Raw genomic sequence first — 23,468 nt, forward strand, 5'->3', positions numbered from 1 at the left:
CCTCTTCCACACACTTCGACTACTCTTCCACACTCTTCAACTTGTTGTCTAGTCATCTTTTTTTTTCCCTTAAGGCTATCATCCTGTCTCAGCCACATTCCTTCAGGAAGGGGGACAATATGGGTGATGTCCTGTCTCAGCCACATTCCATGAGGAAGGGGGACAATATGGGTGATGTCCTTCCCCAATCTGCCCATTCCAAACTTCACTGCATGTTAGCGCAGTCAAAGTAGTCATGAGTTTATTTTCACATAATTTACATATATTCAAAATTTACATAGTTGTATTCACATACACCAAGTACAACGAACTAAAATTATTACACATACCAGAATTTATCAACCATTTTAATTTATATAACCACATTAATTATTAATTATCACAATTATATTATTTCTTCTAACATACATCACCCATCACCTAACATCACCCACCACCTAACACAATCCATTAACAAATGCAAATGAAAGAAAATAACTATAATCAACCATTTTTATATTTATTAATATATTGATATTTTAATTCATAAAACCATTTTTCAGTTTTCCTTCCCACACAAAAGTCAACCATCCACTCTTACGACTACATAATTAACTAATATATCAACATAATATATACTAACTAAACATATAAAAATCATAAATGTTGAAGGACACACCGTTGGGCAATGTGAAAACCAAAGATGAAAAAATTAGTCTCAACAAATCAATACGAAAACGTCAAATTAGAGGGCTATTCATATTCATTGTTATGAGGCTGGTGTTGCCATTCCACACCGATAATACATTTTGATTCAAAAGGCCTCTGCTCCTGCACTGCTGTGATCTTTTCCACGTAGTTCCCTGCTTACAGACTCTAATACAGACCAGAACCAGAAAATGGCAGCTGCTTATAGCCCTCTTCCAACATCATCATCTGCAGACACGGTGCCTACAATAACGATGTTGCCAACGACGCCGACAGCCGCTCGTGTTTTCTTCTCTGGGCTCTTAGAAGGTACCAACAACGCCCTTTCCCAAAGGAGGCCATGGTCGGAGCTCGTAGACCGCAACTCCCTGGCAAAGCCCGCATCCATGGCAGAAGTGGTCACCAGGGTTCGCAAGAACTGGACATACTTCCGCGTGAATTACCTCCTCCTGCTCTCTGGCGTTCTCGCTTTCAGCCTTTTGTCCAACCCTATCTCGTTTTTCCTCCTCGTTGCTCTCCTAGGGGCTGGATATTCCTTTATCTGTTGAGGAGGGAGCCCCTGGTTCTGCTCGATAGAACCTATAGCGACCGGGAGGTGCTGGGAATCTTGACAGTCCTTACGATTGTTATCGTCTTTATGACGAGCATCGGGGCTGTGCTCATTTCGGCGTTGATGATCGGGGTAGCGATGGTGTGCGCACATGGCGCGTTTAGGGTTCCTGAAGATCTCTTTTTGGACGAAGAGGAGCCCGTTCCTGAATTTCTCTCCTTCCTCGGCGGCCCTACCCTGGCTGTTGCCAATGTCTGAGGGGTTTTCCATGTACGCAAATTTGCTTAATTTCTAATTTTTCAGTTTGATCTGTATGAATTTTAAGAAGAATAGCAGGTTTAAAAAAAAGACCATCTTAGGGTTTCTCTTTTTTCTTTATCAATTGGGGTTATTTGAATCTGGGAAAAGACATCAGGGTTGAATTGGGTTTCTATGGACAAAAAAATCATCGTAAGGTTTCTCTATTTTTGTTTCTGGTGGGTTTATGTGAATATGGGGGTAAACATTATGGTAGAATAGAATTTCTATGGATTCGACTAACGCGAGGGGAGAAAAAATGACTTTATATCTTTTTTTTTTCGATCAATTTATGCAGTTTTCTGGTTCAAAGAAGTGACGGAAAATAAGAGACATACGATTAATTGAAATTGCCATTGTTTAGAAAACTTGTGAAATAATTCATCCCACAGTGGGATTCATTTTTCCCTTGCGTTTTATTTTTCTTTAATTGTTTTATCTCTGTCAATTTTAAGAAGAAAAGGAGAAAAAACAACCATCTAAGGGTTTCCTTCTTTTCCTTTCTAAATTATGTTCGTGTGAATTTTGGGAAAAAAAATTAGGGTTGAATCGTGCTTATTCGGTTTATAAGGAAACTCGAGGGTTGTAAAACAATGTGTATATGCACCCTTTTTCTATCAGTTTATGGTGTTAGCTGATATGACAAGAATTGAAGACAATTTAATGGCATTGCTTTTATTGAACAAAAATTGGCAAAATAATTCATCTCCCCGCGGGGTGTTTTGCCCTTGCGTTCTATTTACCTCGGTGAGAGTTTACCTGGTAAATCGGTGAGAGTTTACCTCTCCACTGGCCTAGGTTCGAGTCCAAGTGTGTTGTTTCTTACATCCTCTCACATATACGTGGTAATCCCCTCGGCGACACGTCCTAGGAGATTGATCCGTTCCTTCCAAAAAGAATGAGTTGTTTCTGTTAAAAAAAAAGACGAGCTCAAATAAATGGACCCGCATCCTTTTTTAATTATATCAGGTGATGTCTTGGAAAATTTGAGTAGGTACCGCCTGTAATTTCTTATTGGCTAGCAAATGGGTTTATGCATGCTCAGTGTTTCTGTTATGGTAGAACTGGTAATTGGGAAAAAGTTCCAGATCATCCTTTCTTGTTTAATTAGTGAAATGGTTTTTTTCATGTTCCTTAATTTAGCTATCTTGAAAGGGAAAAGCTTGACTGTGGTGGGTTTACCGTTATTCATGGAAGAGTGAACCTGGTGTGCTTGCCAGTACAAGTCAAGGTGTTAAAGTCCCTGATTCAGATCTGTTCTTAGTGGAGTTTTGTTATGTGCAGATTTCTTTAGGTTTGAACTAGCAAATATTGTTCATAGAAAGCATTGCTGCTATGTCCTTAACAAGATCCCATTGTATTTTTCATTTCTTATGAATTTCGGAAAAATAGATTCAGTTATACTGCAAATTTGATGTCGTTTATGCATTCCATACTCTCCATGCAATTGTTTGTCGTCGTAGCAGTATATATGGTTTTGTGAGTGGGATTTTGCTTTAAAATAATTTTTGCTCCATATGTTTAGAATTGTAGAGATGGTTTCATTTAAGGGCCGTCGAAAGCTGTTTTCAGTTATTAAAGTTTTTCATATCTGTAGTCTTTAGTTCCTGTTATAAAAGTGAGTTGGTATTCTTTGCTGCAAGGAAGGTTCTTGTTTTGGGGGTTGATACCGATGCAAAAACTCATTTTAAATTTGACAACATCCAATTTCGGAAAAATTGCATGTGAAATTTAATTTTGATAGTTTTATCATTTATGATTTGAATTTTATAGTCATTATCAAAAGTTTCTTTATATGTTGGACTATTGTAGTTGACGGTATCCGTAATGGACTCTGCATACACTCTATATGGATGGAAGATAACTTTGGAGTAACGCACGGCCTACAAGCAGGAGAGTGAATATCTGACACAGATTTGTCTGACTGCTAGGTTCGGATTGCAACCAAAACTTAGGCTTATAAGAGATTTTATTTGAACTCATCCATGAAAACTTGACAATTGACTGAAATGACCCAGCTTATAGATAAATGTATCACAAATAGAATAATGGTTACAAAGTATGGCAGATTGTCATAAATGCAAATTCGTTTTTGCAACCTTCTGAGAGGTTGAGCAGATTTGGAATAATCAAAGTTGACTGTCTAAGATGACTGAATCCTATACGCTCTGTTCATATGTCTCCCCGTTGTCCAATTCTACTCAAATTTTGTCCCTCTGTACACCTATGGGCAATATCTCTAAAAATATGTCCCTCCACACATCTAACATTCCTCTGTAGTAGGTTGTTCATATTTCTTCATTTCGGTAAATGTGGACGCATTGCTTTGTTGTGCATGTTGTGGGCATGTAGCCCCCTGCTGCATGTTGTAGGCTTTAAGAGATGGTCCCTGCCTTCCTATGTATTATCTATAAACTCCTAGAACATGTGTTCTTGGTGCCTCCCTATTCCCTATACATGATCCAAAATCTACAGCTGCTAAATGACTTTTCTTAGGCCCTCAAATAATTGGCCATCAAGGTGATCTGTGATGACCTCCACCCAAAGCCTCCTCGGCAACACATGCTCCTTGAACCTAATGCAAGGTGCGAGGCATTAGTATATGAAAACTTTCTCAAAAACTTTCAATCCATATACAAATTTATATATTTTTAAACGTTTCTATGTTCGAGTGAGAGATCTCAATAGCCCCGTGAATCTAGATTCACAATCTCCTATGGCTCTGTCTACTGGGTGCATTAACTTCATTCAATTAACTTTCTGTAAACCCTTTTGAGAGGTAACGTTTTTGAACTTGCTACTCAAAAATTACCTAGTTTACCAAAGGAATATCTAACCCAAGCTACAGTAATAAAGTCTTCCACTATAATAAGGTGTTACTCTTAACATAAAAATTCAGCATCTATTCTTTGTGATTAGTATAATCATGTACCTAGCCATGTTCTCTCTCCACCAATATCACAGCAAAACCTTTTCTCGTTCTTTATATGGGTTGCCTCTCGGGAAAATTGTTGACCCTCACTCAAAATTGAATTACGACTAGATTCTATGTTTAGTTAGTATTTTCATTATATCAGTGATTTTTTGAAATGATTGCATCGTGATTATAACTTCACAAATAGATATACTATTCTGACCCCTCTCTCTTTGTTGAGCAGGTTGGCATGTAATTTGTACTTGGGTTCACTAATAGATATACTATTCTGATCCCCCTCTCTTTGTTGAGCAGATTAGCGTGTAATTTGTACTTGGTTTCATGCGTAATGACCATTTGTTGCCCTATCTTTTCCTTTTTTTTTCCTGTTCTATCCATCACAACTCGATTATGCTAGGGCCCTAGGAGCAACAGTGGGATCTAATAATTTGTTAGCTTAAAGAAAATTAATATGAATAACTTTAACAATCTATACTGCATGCAGGTCCATAGGTCCTAGTGTGTAAAATTGTGCTCTCGTACCATTTGAAATGTTATTCACAACACTATAATGACTAAACTATATATATATATAATTGTGTGGAATTAAATGTCCTCAATAATCTCAAATAAGTGTTAATTCTTTTCAACTAAATGACAACACGGGCTACTTTAAAGCTTCACATAATTCCATCATACTTGATATTGCTATTTCAATACTTGTGTTTGAAACATATGCAAATAATAGAGGGGGTTTCTATTATGATAATAGAGAATAGCTTCGATTATGTATAGAGCTCGAGATAAGAGTAAAGAAGTGAAACGTAGAGATGCGAGTATCATATGTCTAGACGAGTATAATATGTATAGGCGAGTATCTTCAGGTGCTCAAGAATGATTACTAGAACAGTAAGTTAATTCTGCAATTTAAAGGATGAAAAAGGAGGTTATAGGAGTCTAGTTTTGGTTCTCATCCACAATGTCACACTAGTTTGCCTGGGCATGGTTCTCATGGTTTAATAGTGACTTGAGGAGTCATAATACCATAGATCACTAAACACGAACAGCTAAGGTAGCCCAAGGACAATAGCCATCTTTACACATTAATTAACAGGTCTTACATTAATTATCCTAGGGGGTTTTAATACTTCCAAATGCTTAAAAAATAGTTAGCAGAGCATTCACATTACACATTCCAGCAATCTTTTCTATAAACCAACCAAATGCAGTCAGGAGAGCCCTCCTTTTAAACTATACAATCTTATTGTTAGTATGATCAACCTTATTTTAATATATAGTGGGACAAACTGAATGTGACAGGCAGGTGGAAAACGTTTCTCGAAATTGACTAAGCGACGTCCTGCGAGCCAGACTTGAGACGGAAACCCTCGTCAGAAGTATATGCTTGGCTCTTTTCCAAACAAATGAAGAGTCAATGAGGTTTTGTGTAATCACTTCTGGTATCGTATTGGGTTAACCCACCCCCTTTTTGATTCCAATAAGCAGAGGTGGTCACTATGGTAATCCGATTTCAATTTGTAGTTAGAAAATGGGGTCACAACTTTCCATATTTTTTGTTTTGTTTTGTCTTTTTACATCAAACAATAGCATATTTATTAGAACCATAGTCAACTAAACAAATAGGAAACAATTTATTTAACAGGTGGAAGAAGTGATAGGCTTAGAGCAATTTAATTGTAGGCCATGCTTCTTGACAAATTAATGAACATATGTCTCCTTACTTGAGATTTAGGTTGGCACCATGGCACCATCCTGTCCATCATTATACACTAATATTGTCATTATCTTCTTCACTGTGAATGACTGGCCTGTTCCCTGCAGATTGATCTGGGCATAGAGGAGCCAATCCAAGAACAGTAATCTCTAGCACAAGACAATATTAATGATCTAAATACCTAATCCTGAAGCTTGAGTTTGATTTTTCTCTACTGGTTCTGAATCTCTGATTGAGAATCTCCCACTCATCATTATCAAACCTTCTCCTTCATCATTGGCATCAGCTGCACTGCTGAGGTACTTTGGTTGGTTGTCATTGGACTTGAGAGCTTGAAGTTTCAAATGATTATAGTAACAGACAGCCAGAAAAGCCAGTCCACACCCACTCAAGTTTATGACTGTAACCTTTTCATTTATTACAGACAAAGATTATGTTATGAGCAGCCAGTCCTTGACAAGACCAGCAACATTCATAGTCAAGGCTGAAGTCTTTCCTATCAGAAGAAACACCGCAAGATTAAGAGCCAAGGCACAAGCAAAAATGTCATGTAATCCAAATCAAAGGAAGAGACCCTGATTATCAGAAATGGGTATTCTACTAAGGCCCAGGGGGTGCTGAGAAAAACAAGGCAACAAGGAGCAACAAAGATGTGATGGGATTCAACTTAATCCCTTTTGATGTTCGTGGAATTTGTATGAGAACCAATTGGGTAGTCTCACATGCAACTGCACTTAACTGGAGAATCACCTCCCATGCATTCATCTTGGCCTCCCCATAAACTGAAATAGTAACTCCAATGGATATGGCCAACATATTGGCCTCAGGCTCACCTTTATAAGCTTCTTTCTTCAGGGAAACCACAATCAAATACACAGCAATGGGAATTAGAGCTTTCAGCATTTGAAATAATGATACTGAGAGGAAAACATAGGCAGAATTTGAAAACCAGAGACCCAAAAAATACACTTATCAATACTATGGGTTCAACGAGCTTGAAGACTCTTACAATAGCAACAACTAGTGTTGAGTAGAAGCCCATGTGAATCATGGTGGGACTGATCACACTAAATTTGTCAAGCAATGGAAACTCCAATGGATATGGCTAACATATTGGCCATGGCCTCACCTATATAAGATTCTTTCTTCAGGCGAACTGCAATTGAATGCATATCAAATGGGTACAAGAGCTTTCAACATTTGAAATATTGATACTTTGAGAGACATGCACCAAGGGCTGCATCATTTAGGATTTGTACTCAGTTTAGGTGTCATATTCAAGGGGAAGTTGTTATGCTTTCCACCACTTCATAGATTGTTAGAGTCATGAAACAAAAGAGGCTCCCTCTTGAGGCTAGATTATGTCATTCATATCAGCTATGTTGTTGATGTCCTAGCTCAGCCAGGTCTTGCCAAAACGCTGTTGAGGTTCAAAATTTATTATAAACTGAAATGTCTTCACAAGAATTGACCTCATAAAATGCCATAATCACAAGATATGCCATACATGGCTGTGATTATGGCTCGCAAGACCCTTAGACTTTGAGAAATGAGGCTCGCAACATCACTTATGATTATGGACTCTACAATTCTGTGACCAGCTGAATGTCAAGCAATTGAACCGCGATTTAAATCCTATTTTGTCAGCAATAAGTACTATACTTTGTCTTTATTTAGTGTAGAGAACCAAGCACTTATTCTGCTCATCTATAGAGGGACAATGGTTGTTTGCCTATGAGGTATAAGGAAATCCTATCAGATGTTTTGTATTTTCGTATGGAATTGAATCATACTCCTGCACACTGTAACATTCATATATATCAACCTGTAGAGGCTTTAATAACACCTGGTATTCTGGTTAGTGATTTTATTGGACCTCATGTGCATATCCTACATGCACAGGATGGACTATTCATATGTTACAGGGTATTATTCTTATTATTTAGGGTGCACATCTTCAGGTGCTCAAGAATGATTACTAGAACAGTCAGTTAATTCTGCAATTTAAAGGATGAAAAAGGAGGTTATAGGAGTCTAGTTTTGGTTCTCATCCACAATGTCACACTAGTTTGCCTGGGCATGGTTCTCATGGTTTAATAGTGACTTGAGGAGTCATAATACCACATATCACTAAACACGAACAGTTAAGGTAGCCCAAGGATAATAGCCATCTTTACACATTAATTAACAGGTCTTACATTAATTATCCTAGGGGGTTTTAATACTTCCAAATGCTTAAAAAACAGTTAGCAGAGCATTCACATTACACATTCCAGCAATCTTTTCTATAAACCAACCAAATGCAGTCAGGAGAGCCCTCCTTTTAAACTATACAATCTTATTGTTAGTATGATCAACCTTATTTTAATATATAGTGTGACAAACCGAATGTGACAGGCAGGTGGAAAACTTTTCTCGCAATTGACTAAGCGACGTCGTGCGAGCCAGACTTGAGACGGAAACTCTCGTCAGAAGTATATGCTTGGCTCTTTTCCAAACAAATGAAGAGTTAATGAGGTTTTGTGTAATCACTTCTGGTATCGTATTGGGTTATTGTTAGAAGCGATAATTGTATTCGGATTCTCATCGAGTGAGTTGTTCTGCTTTCTCAATTTGAGAGGGTTTGTTTGGAGGGAAAAACAAAAGAGGACATACAAGAATAGTGAGGGGAAAGATGCAGAGGAAGAGGATTGAGAACATCGCGAGTAGGTAGGCTACATTTTCCAAACGTAGGTGGATTGCTGAAGAAAGCTTACGAGCTCTCGGTGCTCTGCACTGCAGAAGTTGAACTTGTGATTTTCTCCCCAGCAGGAAAGCTCTATGAACTGTTTTTTAGTGAAAATCCTACTATTTTGATTCTAATAATCATGGCTATGCAAACCTCATGAGATTCTTACTAATAACCCCGGTGGTGCAAGCCCTAGTAAGTTCGATGTTGAAAAACTTAGTGTAAAACCTCCAAATCGCTGGTTTTGTTGTAGTGCTTATTGGAGAGTATATAAAAAATTTCACACCTTTTTATGAGATATGGGAGGAAAACATGTTAAAGATTTTTAATAAATATAAAATTTCCAAAATGATGCTAGTTACGCGTGATTCTTTTTTCATTGTTTGTGATTATGAAAAATGAAACTCAATGTTTTTTCATTAGTGCACACATATTTCATTATATAATTGCATATAGAAAAATCATTCCAGAGCCGATAACAATAAAAGTGAAGAATTTATGGTCCAATGTTATATTTAAGGGAGATGTTTAAACGTTTGAATTTTGTTTTTCATTTTAAGACATTTGGAGCAAATATTAGGAAGGACTTTGAGAAAGGATTGTCCTTGATTTTCGAAAATGGAGTTGTTCCTTTCCAGCCATATGCCCCAAGTGACCATCAAAGGGAGAGCTCATATGTTTTTTGGATGTTTTCTTTATAGCCATTTTTTTACACATATCCATAGAGTCCCCATGCCATTGATGTGAATTACTTGTTCGGTTTTCTTTAACCAAAATTTTTACCCAAACAAGAAAAATTAAAAAAATGCCTCAAGATCAAAGACTGAAACAAAGACCTATTGACATACCTTTTAAAGTATGGAAAGAACTTGTAAAATCATATGAGAAGTTGGATGCACAAAGAAAAGCCGGCAATGAGAGCATTCAGGTATTGAATTTTTCATTAAACATTATTTAGAATGTATTAATACTTATAAGTATCTTAGACATGTATTTGTGTGAAAATAAATTGAATTGGTTTATGTTTAAGGACAAGGCATCCAAGGCGAGGTTAACCAAGACAAAAGTCACTCATCGTAGTGGCCAGAAAGGTTTAAAAGCACTGATAACAACCTTTGTAAGTATATTAAACATGTGATATTTTTTTAATAAATTTTGTACTAGAAGAAAGTCATTGTTATCTAATTTCTCCTTATTTACTGATTGATAGGAACTAAAATATGGAAGACCTCCAAATCATTTGGAAAAGGAGGTGCTGCAGCGAAAGAGATGGGTTGAATTTGTTGTTTGGATGGACTCTATGGTATGTAATCTTAGTTGGATTTCCAATATACTTTTAAACCATATTTTCATTTTATTTTTTAGTATTATTAGATATTATATCTTACCTCATTTTATGGTTAACATTGTATAACAAAAACATGCGTTTGTGTTATGTAATTAATACTAACATGTAATATTGATTTTTTTTGTCAGAATGCTATAGGTAATGATTACCAAGACGATGATCCAAATTATGTTCAACATATATCAGGATATGATGAGGATGATGGTGGTGAAGGAGGAGATGATGATGATAGTTGCGGTGTTGGTGATGATGTGGATCAGAGTAATGAGGATGGTCAAGATGATCATGAGGATGATCTTGGTGGTGGTAGCTAGGCATGCACATGCATTGTTTTTTATGAAGAAATTATTGTGTAGAATGACATTGCTATGTTTAGATGGGTGTTGTGAATTTACCCTATATCAATGAGACATTTTGATTTTGTAATCATACGATGAGTTTCATTTATGTATGTTGTTAATTTATCGTAGAATAACGATATTCATGAAATATTTTCATTTGTTAATCATATTTGAATTTTAATTGTTTTGATTAAAAATAATATTGATTTTATTAGTATTATGTTGCTATTTTATACATGTTTTGAAAATTGTTAATGGCACATTGTTATTTTTTTGGATGGATGTTGTCAATTTCTCTTAAATTTCTTTAGAAATGATTTTGAATTGTGATATCTGCTTTAATGATATTTAGAAGCTATCATATATTTCACTATGAATCTATAAAGGGGGTCATATATGTAAAGAAAAATATACTCTATATAAGAAGTCAAATGCGGATGTAACCATGGATGCAAAATTGAAAGTAAAATTGGATGTTAAATTAGGAATTAATACAAAATGCAAACAATTGACATACAAAGTGTTTTAAATTAGAAGTTAAAAATTGTGCAATAGTTGACACAAAGAAGGGAACAAAACATGTCATACAAAAGGATATCAAATTGGGCAAAAACAAGGACACATAAATGGGCACCAAATTAGATGCAAAAAAAGACAACAACTAGATGTAAAATAAGATGCAAAGTTGAGCATTAAAAAGAAGAAAAAAACGTTACAAATTAATATGACAAATGATGATGCAAATAATGGTGTAAATTTTGGATGCAAACTTGGGTGCAAAAAAGGAAAAAAAAAAAGATGTAAGAAAAGACATAAAACAAGATGCAAAATGGGGTTGAAAAAGGTGAAACCAAGGATGCCATATTGGATGTAAAAAATGATTCCTAATCACATGCAAATTTAGGCTCAAACTCAGACACAAAATTATATCCAAATGTGGACACAAAATGAGGCAAAAAAAGATGCAAATTTGGATGGTGAAAATGATGTAAAACTAGACACCAAAAAAATGCAAAATTGGATGAAAAAGTCGGTGTAAATAATGGTGCAACATTCGACACAAGTAGACGCAAAGAAATGGTGCAAAAAGGGGCATAAAATAGCTTAAAATTGGATGCAAAACTTGGTGCAAAAACAAATACAAAAGTAGACGTAAAAAATGGCTCTAAATTGAATGTACCATTAGACACAAAATAAGATGCAAAGGTGGACACAAAACATGACTCAACATAAGATGCACATATAAATGCAAATTTCGATGCTCAAAATGATGTAACATTAGATGCAAGAGATGGTGTTAAAAATGATGCAAAATTGGATGAAACAAATGACGCAAAATATGGTGCAAAATGAGATGGGAAAAATGGAGACAAATGAAACGTAAATGTGGATGTAAAAAATGGTCCAAAAAAAGATGCAAAAATGGGCACAAAAATGGATGCAAAATTTGGTGCTAAATCAAATTCAACACATGGTGCAAAGATAGGCACCAAAGCTGGTGCAAAAATAGAAGTAAAAACTAGTGTAAGACTAGATACAAAACCTGGCGTAAGACTAGATGCAAAAATTGACACAAAATGGATGCATAAAAAGATGTTAAATTGGATTCAAAATACAGTGTAAACTTGATGCAAATGATGGTGCAAAAATGGAAGCAAAGAATGACAAAAAATAGGAAGCAGAAGAGAATGAAAAATAGATGCAAAAAATGACACAAAACTAGAAGCAAAACCTGTCATAAAATAAGATGCAAATCTTGGTTCAAAATTTGACGCAAAAAATGATGCATAGTTTGGTATAAAAAATGATGCAAAATCTAGCGTGAAAAAGGATGCAAAATCAGGTGCAAAAAAGGACGCTTTAAAAATTGTACAATAGAGCCATATTTAGCGCCAGGTTGCTCATCACAATTACAAAAAAAATGCACTAAAATCTGGCGCTAAATCTGGCGCAAATCGCTGGTTTTGTTGTAGTGTGTGCATATTCAGGTTGAATAATATGCGAGGGCTTTGTAAAATCTTTGAAATAAAAAAAATGCAAACATGTAGATTGCCAAGGCTTGGCTATTGCAATTTCATGAGGGAAAGATCAATCCACATAAGATTAAGTTGTTAATTAATATAGCAAGTCAAGGTAGCAATAGTTCAAAGCTCAAAATGGTACAGCTACTTATAGGTGATGTGAAAGGAAAAATATTAACACATGGGAGGCAAATATGTAATTGCACAAGGCAAAAATAAATACTTATATAAATAGGTTTTTTATGTAACAAAAAAAAGTCAAGGTTTCAACTATCAAAACCCATAGTGAAGTAATTTATTCTCAACGGCTCAACGTGAAACAGAGCAAGAATGATGGAAGGTGTTATTCTTATTTGAGCACCTTTTCAAAATGATACTTCAATTGTTGCTTAGATGTCTTTTGCTTGAATTGGTTGTCACCAATTTTGTTGGGCACTTGTCTAGTTTTGTACTAATAGATGCTTGATTCAAATCCCTATGGATTAGTATACACCATAAGGTTCACTATAGATGTCATGTGTAAATGTGAGGAAGCATCCCTTGTGTTCCCTGACGATATTATTTCTCCAAAAATAATGAAATAATAATAATGACATAATGTAGGATTATTTTGTATGTCAAATTGTGATTTAAGGTTTGGCATGGGGCACCACCAAACAAACAAATTGGTTGCAAACCACAGTATGTGTAAATCCTTTCTATGTATGTAAAAGAAAATGTGTGTATGCAAAAATATGTAAAAGTATGAGCCCTGAGGGTGAGCTCAATTGGTTGAGTCCTCGTCGTTAAAGCACCTCTACTATTGAGAGGTCATGGGTTCAATTCTCTCGACACTCTCGGGGTCAAGCCCCGTGGTTGAGCCAAAAGGAAGTGATCCTTTCAAGTAGATCTTTTAGGGTAGATATTCCCAGTACAAATATTTCATGGACATAAAGATCACCAATCTTCGGGGATTGTGAACCAAAAAAAAAAAAAAGAAGATGAAGAAGTAAAAGTATAATTATTTAGAAGTAATATAATTAAAAAATAGGAAATGACATGACAAGGTCAACTTATCAATATGATTCATCACTTCCTAAAAAAATGGAGCTCTCACAAAAAGAGATGATTCCAAAATGTGAAATAACATTTAAAGGCAAAATAATGAAAATCTTGTAAAATGTATAATATCCAACTTAACCTTTAACTACGACGAAACTATGTTATATCTTAAAATCAAACTTTTTATCGACTTTAAAATATAATAATAATTTAATTTTAAGGTCATAGCTAAGCCAAACACCAAATTCATGTATGAGACCCCCTTGTTTGTAGGAGAAGGGACCTTTTCCATGTAACAAATTAATTGATGGAGTCTACAAAGGTGTACATACCGTACCCTCCTCTGGATTTGAACATCCCTAGGAGGGAATAGATGTTCATCCCTAGGAGGAAATAGATGTTCCTAACCATTAGGCTCACCAAGTTTATAAAGGATTAATAAAAAAATTGATTGTTATCTAGCTAACTTAAACTTGTGAGCGAATGTAAAATAAAGAAGTTTCGAAAAAGGCTTTATAAACTTATATTTTACTTTATACTTAATAATATAAACAATGTTTTGATTATTAATTTAACCTTGTGAGCGGATGCAAGTTAAAGAAAGTATTAAAAGTGGTTTTGTAGATCTAGATATTCACACTTAAATTTAATAAATTCAAAATAGTATGTATGTTTTTTATAAAATGTCTTCATATTTTGTTTAAATAGGATTAACAAAGTTGAATCTCAAATGTGAATGTAATGCTACGACCATGTTGAGTTTATCATGCTAATTACTCTTCACATCAATATAGACATAAAATCAACATAGATGATGGACTGATACTTGTACAAAACTTGCATGTGGTATATTGTAGCACATTATATCATGCAAATGTTTTATTCTAACAAAACAAATAGTGATTATGTTTTGCCCCATATTTTTGATTTGTTAACAAATAAAGAGGATATCGTTTTAAACTTTTATAGTGTGTTAGATATTTTAGATGGTTTTCAAATGAACAATATGTGACTATAGTTTAGGTCAATGCTTTAAATCTACAATAAAAAATCCATTTTTAAGATGAAAGTGTGTGTGTGAGGGAGAAATTGGAAACGTGAAAGCGAGAGATGCCACCCATTTCAATTAGTGGCATCTCTCTCTCTCTCTCTCTCTCTCACTCTCATATGCAGACACACACATCTTGAAGATGGACCACATATCATGAATCGAAAATGTCAACCTAAATTATTCTAACACAAGAATCAAGAAACCATTTATTATCAGTATATTGTCAGGCGAATAAATCGTTCTTGCGAACAAGACCAATCTCCCTAGTATCTATGGATATCTAGCGACAAGCAAACCAAACAAATTCTATCTTTCTCTAAATATGCGATTTATAAATAAAGGCTAATAGATGTTTTAGGCCTACCTCGAGTCCAGTGCTAGTTTGTGGAAGCCACGCTTCGTTTGTCCAAATGAGCTCCCTTTTAAAGAATCTACAAACACAAACATGCATACATATCAAATAACACCTGCATAGCCAATATAATAAACCATATTTATCATGATGATCAAGGAATTCATGAAATAAACCATAGAAGACAATTTATTGAGAAAAATGAATCTGATTGTATTAACTTTAAACAAAGAAGAACTTTACAACCTTGGTGCCTTGATGCTGTACAAGCTCCTCCCAGGGTCCAACAAGAATCTCCTCTACTTTGACAAGTTTCACTCTCTTCCCAAAGAAGCCAAAAGGTATGTAATCTCTCCTCTCAAGCTCAAATAGGAAGTCTAAATTCCAACAACATTTACCCTAAAAAATGTTCAGCTTTCAACCTCTCTAGCAACCAGCCCAATGCCTCAATTTATAGTGCAGAGGAGGGAAGTTACCAGGTCCACCTTCAAAGGGATAGAGTCCTCCTTCAAAGGGATAAGCTCCTCTCATCAAGGGGTTAGCTCCTTTAGTTATGGGATGCATGAACCACCTAGGAGCGAACCAACCACGTCAAGATTCCTTCTAGAAGCGTCCAGAATTAACCCAAAGTGAGTTTTTAATAATAAACTTGCGCCTTTTTGACTTTTACATTCGCACCCATTCTTTTAGAGACAGAGCGGCCAAGTCCGCAAGCAACATGACCAAAGGGTGCGGGACCGCAAGTAATGGTAATAGAAAGTGCGGAACCAGAGTTTTAGAGATTTAAGACTTTCTCTCATTCTTAAGGCTTGACATGAAGAGCTGAGGTTTGAGACTTGCAAAGGAGGACAATATGAGTGGTGATAGACTCACGTTGACTGTAGAAAACAAGGTGCATACACATCTAAATTGATTTTTAGGATCTCAATGTAGCCTTCCCCAAAGATAATTACCCCACACCATTCATTGACCAAGTCATCATTATATGTGTGGGTCATGAATTCCTCTCCCTTTTGGATGACTTCTCTAGATATAATCAGATTCATATCTATCTCAGGGACCAATATAAAACAAACTTTGCCACACTGTGGGGTAACTTTGTCGATGATGCAAGTATTCCCTTTAGGCTCAAGAATGTTGGCGCTACTTTTTAACATGATATGTCTTATATATTTCATGTTTTGGTCCATATCGTCATGTCCTTCCTTGATGATCTTATCACGCACTCAAATCATTGTAGTACCCATCTTGAAGATGTTCGCACTATCTTCCTTTAGTGCCATAATTTCCAATAAAACCCTCTTAAATTCATATTTTGTGTTTTTTTCTAATTGTCTATTGGGATTTATCATTTCCCAACATGGTATTCAAGGGGACCTATTAAAATTTCAAGCCATTCTTGAACTATGCCCACCTAAACCTCACCTCTAGTTACAAAGCCTCCAAGGAAAAACCAATTTCCTTCATCGATTCATCCTAGATTATGCACCCCAAGCACATGGATTTATTTTCCTGTTGCACCAAAATATCCCCTTCCATTGGGATGACATTGCCCAACAATATTTTGATGCACTAAAGCAAGCTCTTGTTTCTTCCCCTTTAATCTCTCCTCCTAATTTTCATCGCAATTTTATTTTATATGTGTCTCCTCCTGAATTGGTCGTCGCAAGTACTTTAGCTCAGTAGGTTGACATCAAAACAAAACATGTTGTTTACTATATCAACTGAGCCTTGTCCAAACCAAAACTACGATATAGTCATAATGAAAAACTTGTTATGGTCGTTGTATTATTTTTTTCGAAGCTTCGCCAATATATCCTTTTATACACCACAATGGTCATTGCTAATTCAAATCCTATGTAGTATAACTTAGGATGAGAAATACTTAGTGGCAAGTTCGCTCGATGGGTTGTAATTCTCCAAGAATATGACTTGGAATTTACAACCCCAAAGAGTAAGAAAGCTCTTGCTGTTGTTGAGCTTATCACCACACTGCCTAAAAGTGGTACACCCCTCTGTTGAATGACCAATTTCCTAGTGAAAATATTTTTCAGATCTCATCAGATGATCCATGGTATGAGGATATTTTAACATAATTGCGCACCCAAAATTTTGCACCCCATATTACCCACTACGATCACCATAGAATCTGTCATCATGCGCCTCAGTTTATACTCATTGGTGATATCTTATACTTTCGAGGAGGAGATACTATATTACAACCTTGCATCTCTCATCAAGAGGCAAAATGTTTTGTTCATAACAGTGCTTTTAGTGGCCACGTATCTATCATGGCCACTACCTAGAAAATAATTGGTGCCAACTACTTCTAGCCTACTTTATTCAAATATTATATTGAAATAGTCAAACATTGTGCAAGATGTCAAAACTTTCCACACAAATTCCATTTACGACCAGCACCACTCCACTTTGTGATCACCACTCGACCATGGGGGATTAATTTTATGGAGTGCACCCCTACATCTATTTGCAGTCATAAGTATATCATTGTGGCTATCGATTACTTTACCAAATAGGTTGAAGCATTTGGTGTCTCGAAGGAGCTTATTTTCGATAATGGAAATGATTTTGAGAACAAAATCTTAGAGCAATTACCATACTTACTTGGATTCAAACATGAGTTTTCTACTTCGTTTTAACCACAATCAAATAGAAAAGTTGAGGCAGTGAACAAAATTTTCAAAACCATGGCCCAAAGTACTATTTATAATCACATATCCAATAGGCATCTTATGATTTTCTCCATTCTATGGGCATACCAAACCACCATTGAAACAACCACCAATTATACCCCTTTTCATTTAGTTCTTGGCATTGAAGCCACCTTTCCCACGGAATGTGAATACCAACAATGTGACTTGCATTTGAACTTCTTCGAGACACATCCCCCCTTCAGCAAAGACTACTTACCTTGAAACATTTGGATGAAAATCAACGCACTTCGTTACAACAAAATGAATCCATGAAGCATTGTTCCAAAGTTCAATATGACCAATGGGTTTGTCCCCATGTATTTTATGAAGGAGACCTTATTCTCAGTTATCACAAGCCAACTTCGAAAGTTTGCCCCGATAAGTTCAAACTCGATGGTGTGGCCCATATGTTTGTCCAAAAATGTCTCCCAAAGTGGAAATATGTCTTGGCCAATCCAATGGAATGTTTCTTCCCCACCCATTGAATGGATTGGTTGTATTTGAAACATTTCTACCATGAAAATCATAGGCTCTGCTCCCAACTATACATAGTTTATTTTAATGCACTTTTTTTTATTAAGTGATTTTTACTAGTCTTTGCTATGCACTTATCATGTTTCACTAGTACCTCCATGTGTGACTTATTTTCCACCACTTTGACTAGTAAAGCAAAGTTATGTAACGAGTAAAGCATTATAAATAAAGACAATGAGTCACATATAACTAGCAATTGCATCACATGTTTCAAAGGAAATGCTATAAGACGGTAGCATAGAAAAGACTTCCTTAAGTCAAACATGGATTATTTTTAGTCTAGTTGTATAAGCCTAACACTGCTCCTCTTCATTCCCTTGCAACGCTAGACATCCATGTGAAATAATATTTGTGATTAGGTTCAGTTAAAAAAACTTGAAGATTGTTGGTTAATGATGATTAATCGAAGAAGCAACTGAAAACAAATCCAAACCACAACTTGGAGTTGAGTCGGTGCTCAACTAGTGGATTGGATTTTCCTATGGGTTGGATCCCATGAATTTACTGATTTTGTGCGTAGTTAGGGGACTGTAATCCTATCAAACATGCTCTGTAGAGACCACAGTCCGAGCTCGTTCTTTCCGTAAATCTGAACATAATCCATTCCGCAGAATGACCAGAATCGTCATTCTCTTCACCATTCTATGCCCCGCATCACTGGTGGGTAGCATAATTGGCAAGGGCGGCAGTATCGTGAAGAACCTCTGGCAGGAAACGGTCACCTGAATTACCATCGAAGACGCAATACCAAATTCGGAAGAAAGACTGGTCTGATCTCTTCGTACGACGGGGGAGACATGGGGAGGTTTGCCCGAAGCAGGGCTACCTGTTCAGATAATCGGACAGTTCAAACCATCTCAATAGTCGTCAACCATATTCCATGCTTGTCGATTCCCATCCCCGAGGTCTAGGACGGTGGAACATGGTTCGATTTCCGTTCGTATCCGACAGGAAGAGTGAATTCAATGGTCAATTCAAACGCTTTAGAAATCTAAAACAATAACCTAAAAAGTTGAAAATATAAGTGATTTATTTAATTAATTAATTGCGTTATTGGTCTAGAAGGTTCAATTTTCTATAATACATTGCAAAGACAAAGATAGTGGATCACTTAGTGGCTCTCAAAGGTTCAATTTTCTATAATACATTGCAAAGGCAAGGAAACCAGGTGAAACATCCATAATCAACAACTTTAAAATTAATGCCCACTTCCTCAGCCAGATCAAAGGGCATATTTGTGCATATATTTACGCTTTTGACTGCTCTTCAATAAAGCAAGACAGCTTCTCCATGGGGACCCATCTCAGAGTATTGAACTTTTGTCCTTGAAATACAATATTAAGACAATAGTGAGCATGTAACAGTCCTGCATTGTATAAAATATTAGTTGACAGTCTTGCACTATATAAAATATAATATAGCTAATAATTATGGTCCATTTTTTTCCATTTAGTTAAAATTCTTAACCCCTGAAAGTCACACTGAAGCTAAATTTTGGATAGTAGTCTGTCACAAGTTGATAAAGAAGCGATCGATTAGAATGATTATTATGGCATCAGAGAGGGTGCGCAAGTGCAAAAAGGCCTTAAACTAACATAAGATCCCATGGAATACAATACTTAAGAGTGTTTCATTGTAAATATTTTCTGCGTGTTGGATGGAATAAATGTACATATAATGTGTAAAAATATCATGCGGCCCTTGCCCACCTGTGGTTGATGTAGTTACACATCATAGAAATAACTAAAAGAATAATTTCAGTCGGCAGCCTAGGGAGACAGTTGAAAGAGATTTTAATTATTCTAATTAGTTTTTTAAATAAAATCATTTTTTGTCTCGGAAGATAAGACATCAGTATTCAGGAGTTAGGGCATCCATTCACATTCGGAACAAGCAAGAGGTCAAATAGAGGGGAGAAAGATCCCATAGTTGATCGAAGTTAGGAAGCATTATCAGATTGACTCAAATATACTACTTCGTTCTATAGGCACCTGGTTAAATGACTCCCGGTGAAATAGTTCTTATTTGATGGAATGGTTGCTCGATTTCTTTTTTGAAGGAGATGATAACAAAGGTTCTAGTTGATTTGATTTCATTCTGAAGACCAATAACAAATGCCAATGCCATCATCCCGAACAATGAGAAATAGAAATATAAAATGAGAAATAAAAATATAACTAACTAGTGGTATATGAAATGCCTAACCTAAAAGATCTGACTCACTTTATTGGACGAGTTACCCCGGCTCCCTTTTGCCGCACACAGGAAATTCAACAGTAGCAGCATGCATATGTCACATTTTTTTTGGACTGGCATTAAATTTAACAATAAATCTAGAGTGGTCGCTCTGGATCTCTCAAGAAAAAACCTCACAAGTAAAATGTCACAAGCAGTGGAACTACTTGACCACCTTGTCAACTTAAATGTAATGTGATCCAAAACCACTTTGATGGACCAATCAACGAAGCCATTTTTAGGCTTCCCAAAGTAGAAACCCTGCATATCAACAAGAATTCCTTCAATGGATCATTAACAAAAACTTTAGCTCAAGCATAAAAGAACATGCCTGCAAGAAACAATAATGTTGTCTGCAACTTGGAAGAAGACCGCATAAAGGAACAAGAACAAACCCCAACACAGCATGGTTTCCTTCATATGTCTTGTGGAAGGTTCAGGGAGGAGGGAAATAATTTGAAGGCCTGACTATGGATAGTGCCAAATTGCTCCATTTCCAACAATAGATATCAATCCTTCCCTTCACGAATGCTATCCTAACCTGAAACTAAAATAGTGCAGTTAAAAGTGCAAAACTAAACAGAAGAAATGGCATGATCAACAAAAAATGTCAGAATAAGGGAGGTAAGGGGCTCAGGTTGACACATCTCAAACCCTAGATCAATTTTCTTCTCTGTTCATTTTCTCTTGAGCCTCTCTTCCCTTTCATCATCCTCCCTCTTATCAATAAATCTGGCAAATGATTTGACAAACCTTCCACTGCAGCCTAATGCATGGGAACGATGCTTGGAATTATCAATGTCTCTCTGAATGTTTCAACGGAACAGGCATATCATGCGACAAATAAATATAAACAAGGCTATAAAACACACAATTCCAGTCTCTAAGAAAAGGCCCCAAAAAATCTTTAGTTTATTGGAGTCGACTTGACTGGTTGTTGTCTCACATGAATCAATTTTCAACAACTTGTCTTGAATTATCTGAAGTTCCCCACTCTCAGAGAGGGACTGGATTGTTGTGGACATGTCGGCTGTGAACGATGTATTTTTTGGAAAATCCTGTACATACCAACAGATTTTTTATCAAATTTTTTATATTTCAATAAAGTAGACTAAGAGAAAGGATGCCTACAAATATCTATTCTCTTTTTGGTAAATTCTCCACCCATAGTTCTAAATCCATAGTGCTTTGATAAAATTAAATGAACATAGGGAAGCTCGTCCAAGAAACAATTATGTTGTCTGCAATTTGGAAGAGAAGACCATAGAAAGAAATGAGAACAAACCCTAGCAGAGCATGGTTTTCTTCGTATGGCTTGTGGAAGGTTTGGAAAAGAGGGCGAGAAACTTAAACTTTAAACACTCATCTAAGAACCAAATGCATCTAACAATGGTAAAATAATTAATGTAAATACCTGTAAAAGCCCACAGGAACCAATAACTGCATACAAATGTTAAAAAAAATACCCGAGTTGAAAAATTTCTAGTAGAGAACTGAAATGGAAAAAATTCCTCTGAAGATTTGAAAGAAAGTTTAAAAAAACAAAATAAAATACATGTAATCTTGGTGAGCCATGGAAGAACACCGCAACTTGGATGAAAACAACATAAAGAAGCGAACTGAAAATGATAAAAATCCTTAGAAATTTTGAAATAAAGTTTAAAAAAATAAAATAAAACTACCTATAATCTTGGCAAGCCATGGAAGAGCACCACAACTTGGATGAAGACCACAGAAAGAAGTTAAAAGGAAATGGAAAGAAATCCTCTGAAGATTTGAAAGAAAGTTTAAAAAGATAAAACAAAATTACCTGTAATCTTGGCTGGCGAGCCATGGAAGAACAAACCCTCCCTATGTGTGCAGGAAGGTTCGGTGATAATGTTACATATCAAATATTAAACCAACCCTCTTTTTATTTTGAAAAAAAAAAGACATTTTTCCATGGAAAAAAAAAGCTATTAAACTAACCACGGAAAACACCCCAATCGTCTAACACAGAATCAATGGCTCAGGGTTGCACACATAGCATTTTAGGGATGTCTTTCTCAGAGGGAACACCTTACTGTGTAATTAAAATAACACAAGTGCCACCAATATTGTTTATATACGTGTTTGTGTGTGTCTCAAAACAAAATGGTACATTATGAATGATACAAAACTCCTAGGATGGAGTCTACATACAAATGAAGCCCCATTAGTAGTGCAAAAAGTGTAGGGGACTACTACCTCGGAGTACATACATCTAGCCTATCCTTCACTTCTTTGAAGGGAGGGGAGGCTTTGTCCTAAACATGGGTTGGTGCTCCACCCCTAGGCCATGACATAATATGGGCGATCTATCCTGCCTTGGCCACTCCTATTTGTTGCTCCTAAGCTGCCATGGCTTGACTACTACTGCCACCCAACGCAAAGTGTCTCACCACATTGGGGCAATCCAATTAGCACAAACACACAATACTTTTACTTTCGATCACCTAAGAGATGTCATCCTATGGGGGCTAAATCCTCCAAAACACCCCCCAATCTCTACGCCAGCTCAACTTAGTCCTCCACTGGCATCCCTATAGGAGGAGGTCGAGATGGTCCCACCTTGTGATCATGGCACGCTTTTTTGATCTTTATGCCCTCACATGCTTTGTCTCTACAGCTACATCCCATGGCATATCTTGACTCAAAGGCACTAGAACTGGTGGTTGGGGACCCATATTTACATAAGCACACGAAAATAGTCAGTCCATAATCATATACATGAATGTACATAGCAAAATATAATGCATAAACTAACTAAGGGTAAGGATAGAAATGTATGCCCTACTCTCCCCTTAGCGACTTTTGAATGATTGGGATCTCTATACCAAATTATAAATCCATACCAACATACGGATAAATGTCAATCAATCCTATTTGTGTCTACCAAACT

General features: G+C 36.1%; 1 protein-coding gene and 1 pseudogene across 2 annotated transcripts; both read left to right on the forward strand.

The window, feature by feature from the left end:
• The first annotated feature begins 655 nt into the window (after positions 1-655).
• On the forward strand, positions 656-6,036 carry LOC149194353 (PRA1 family protein B1 pseudogene; annotated as a pseudogene). The gene is made up of 2 exons (XR_016254532.1): positions 656-1,507; positions 3,347-6,036. The product of XR_016254532.1 is annotated as a PRA1 family protein B1 pseudogene (transcript).
• A 1,866-nt stretch (positions 6,037-7,902) lies between these two features.
• LOC149194354 (uncharacterized) lies at positions 7,903-10,688 on the forward strand. Its single transcript, XM_089405072.1, has 4 exons — positions 7,903-9,839; positions 9,942-10,028; positions 10,122-10,214; positions 10,388-10,688. Exons 1-4 carry the CDS (start codon positions 9,717-9,719, stop codon positions 10,571-10,573), a joined length of 489 nt encoding a protein of 162 aa, XP_089261198.1. The 5' UTR covers positions 7,903-9,716; the 3' UTR covers positions 10,574-10,688.
• Positions 10,689-23,468: the final 12,780 nt, after the last annotated feature.

Source organism: Pinus tabuliformis, chromosome 2_2 (assembly GCF_031772625.1).
Source record: "Pinus tabuliformis cultivar Carrire ecotype Pingquan chromosome 2_2, CPIR1, whole genome shotgun sequence".
Lineage (NCBI taxonomy): Eukaryota > Viridiplantae > Streptophyta > Pinopsida > Pinales > Pinaceae > Pinus > Pinus tabuliformis.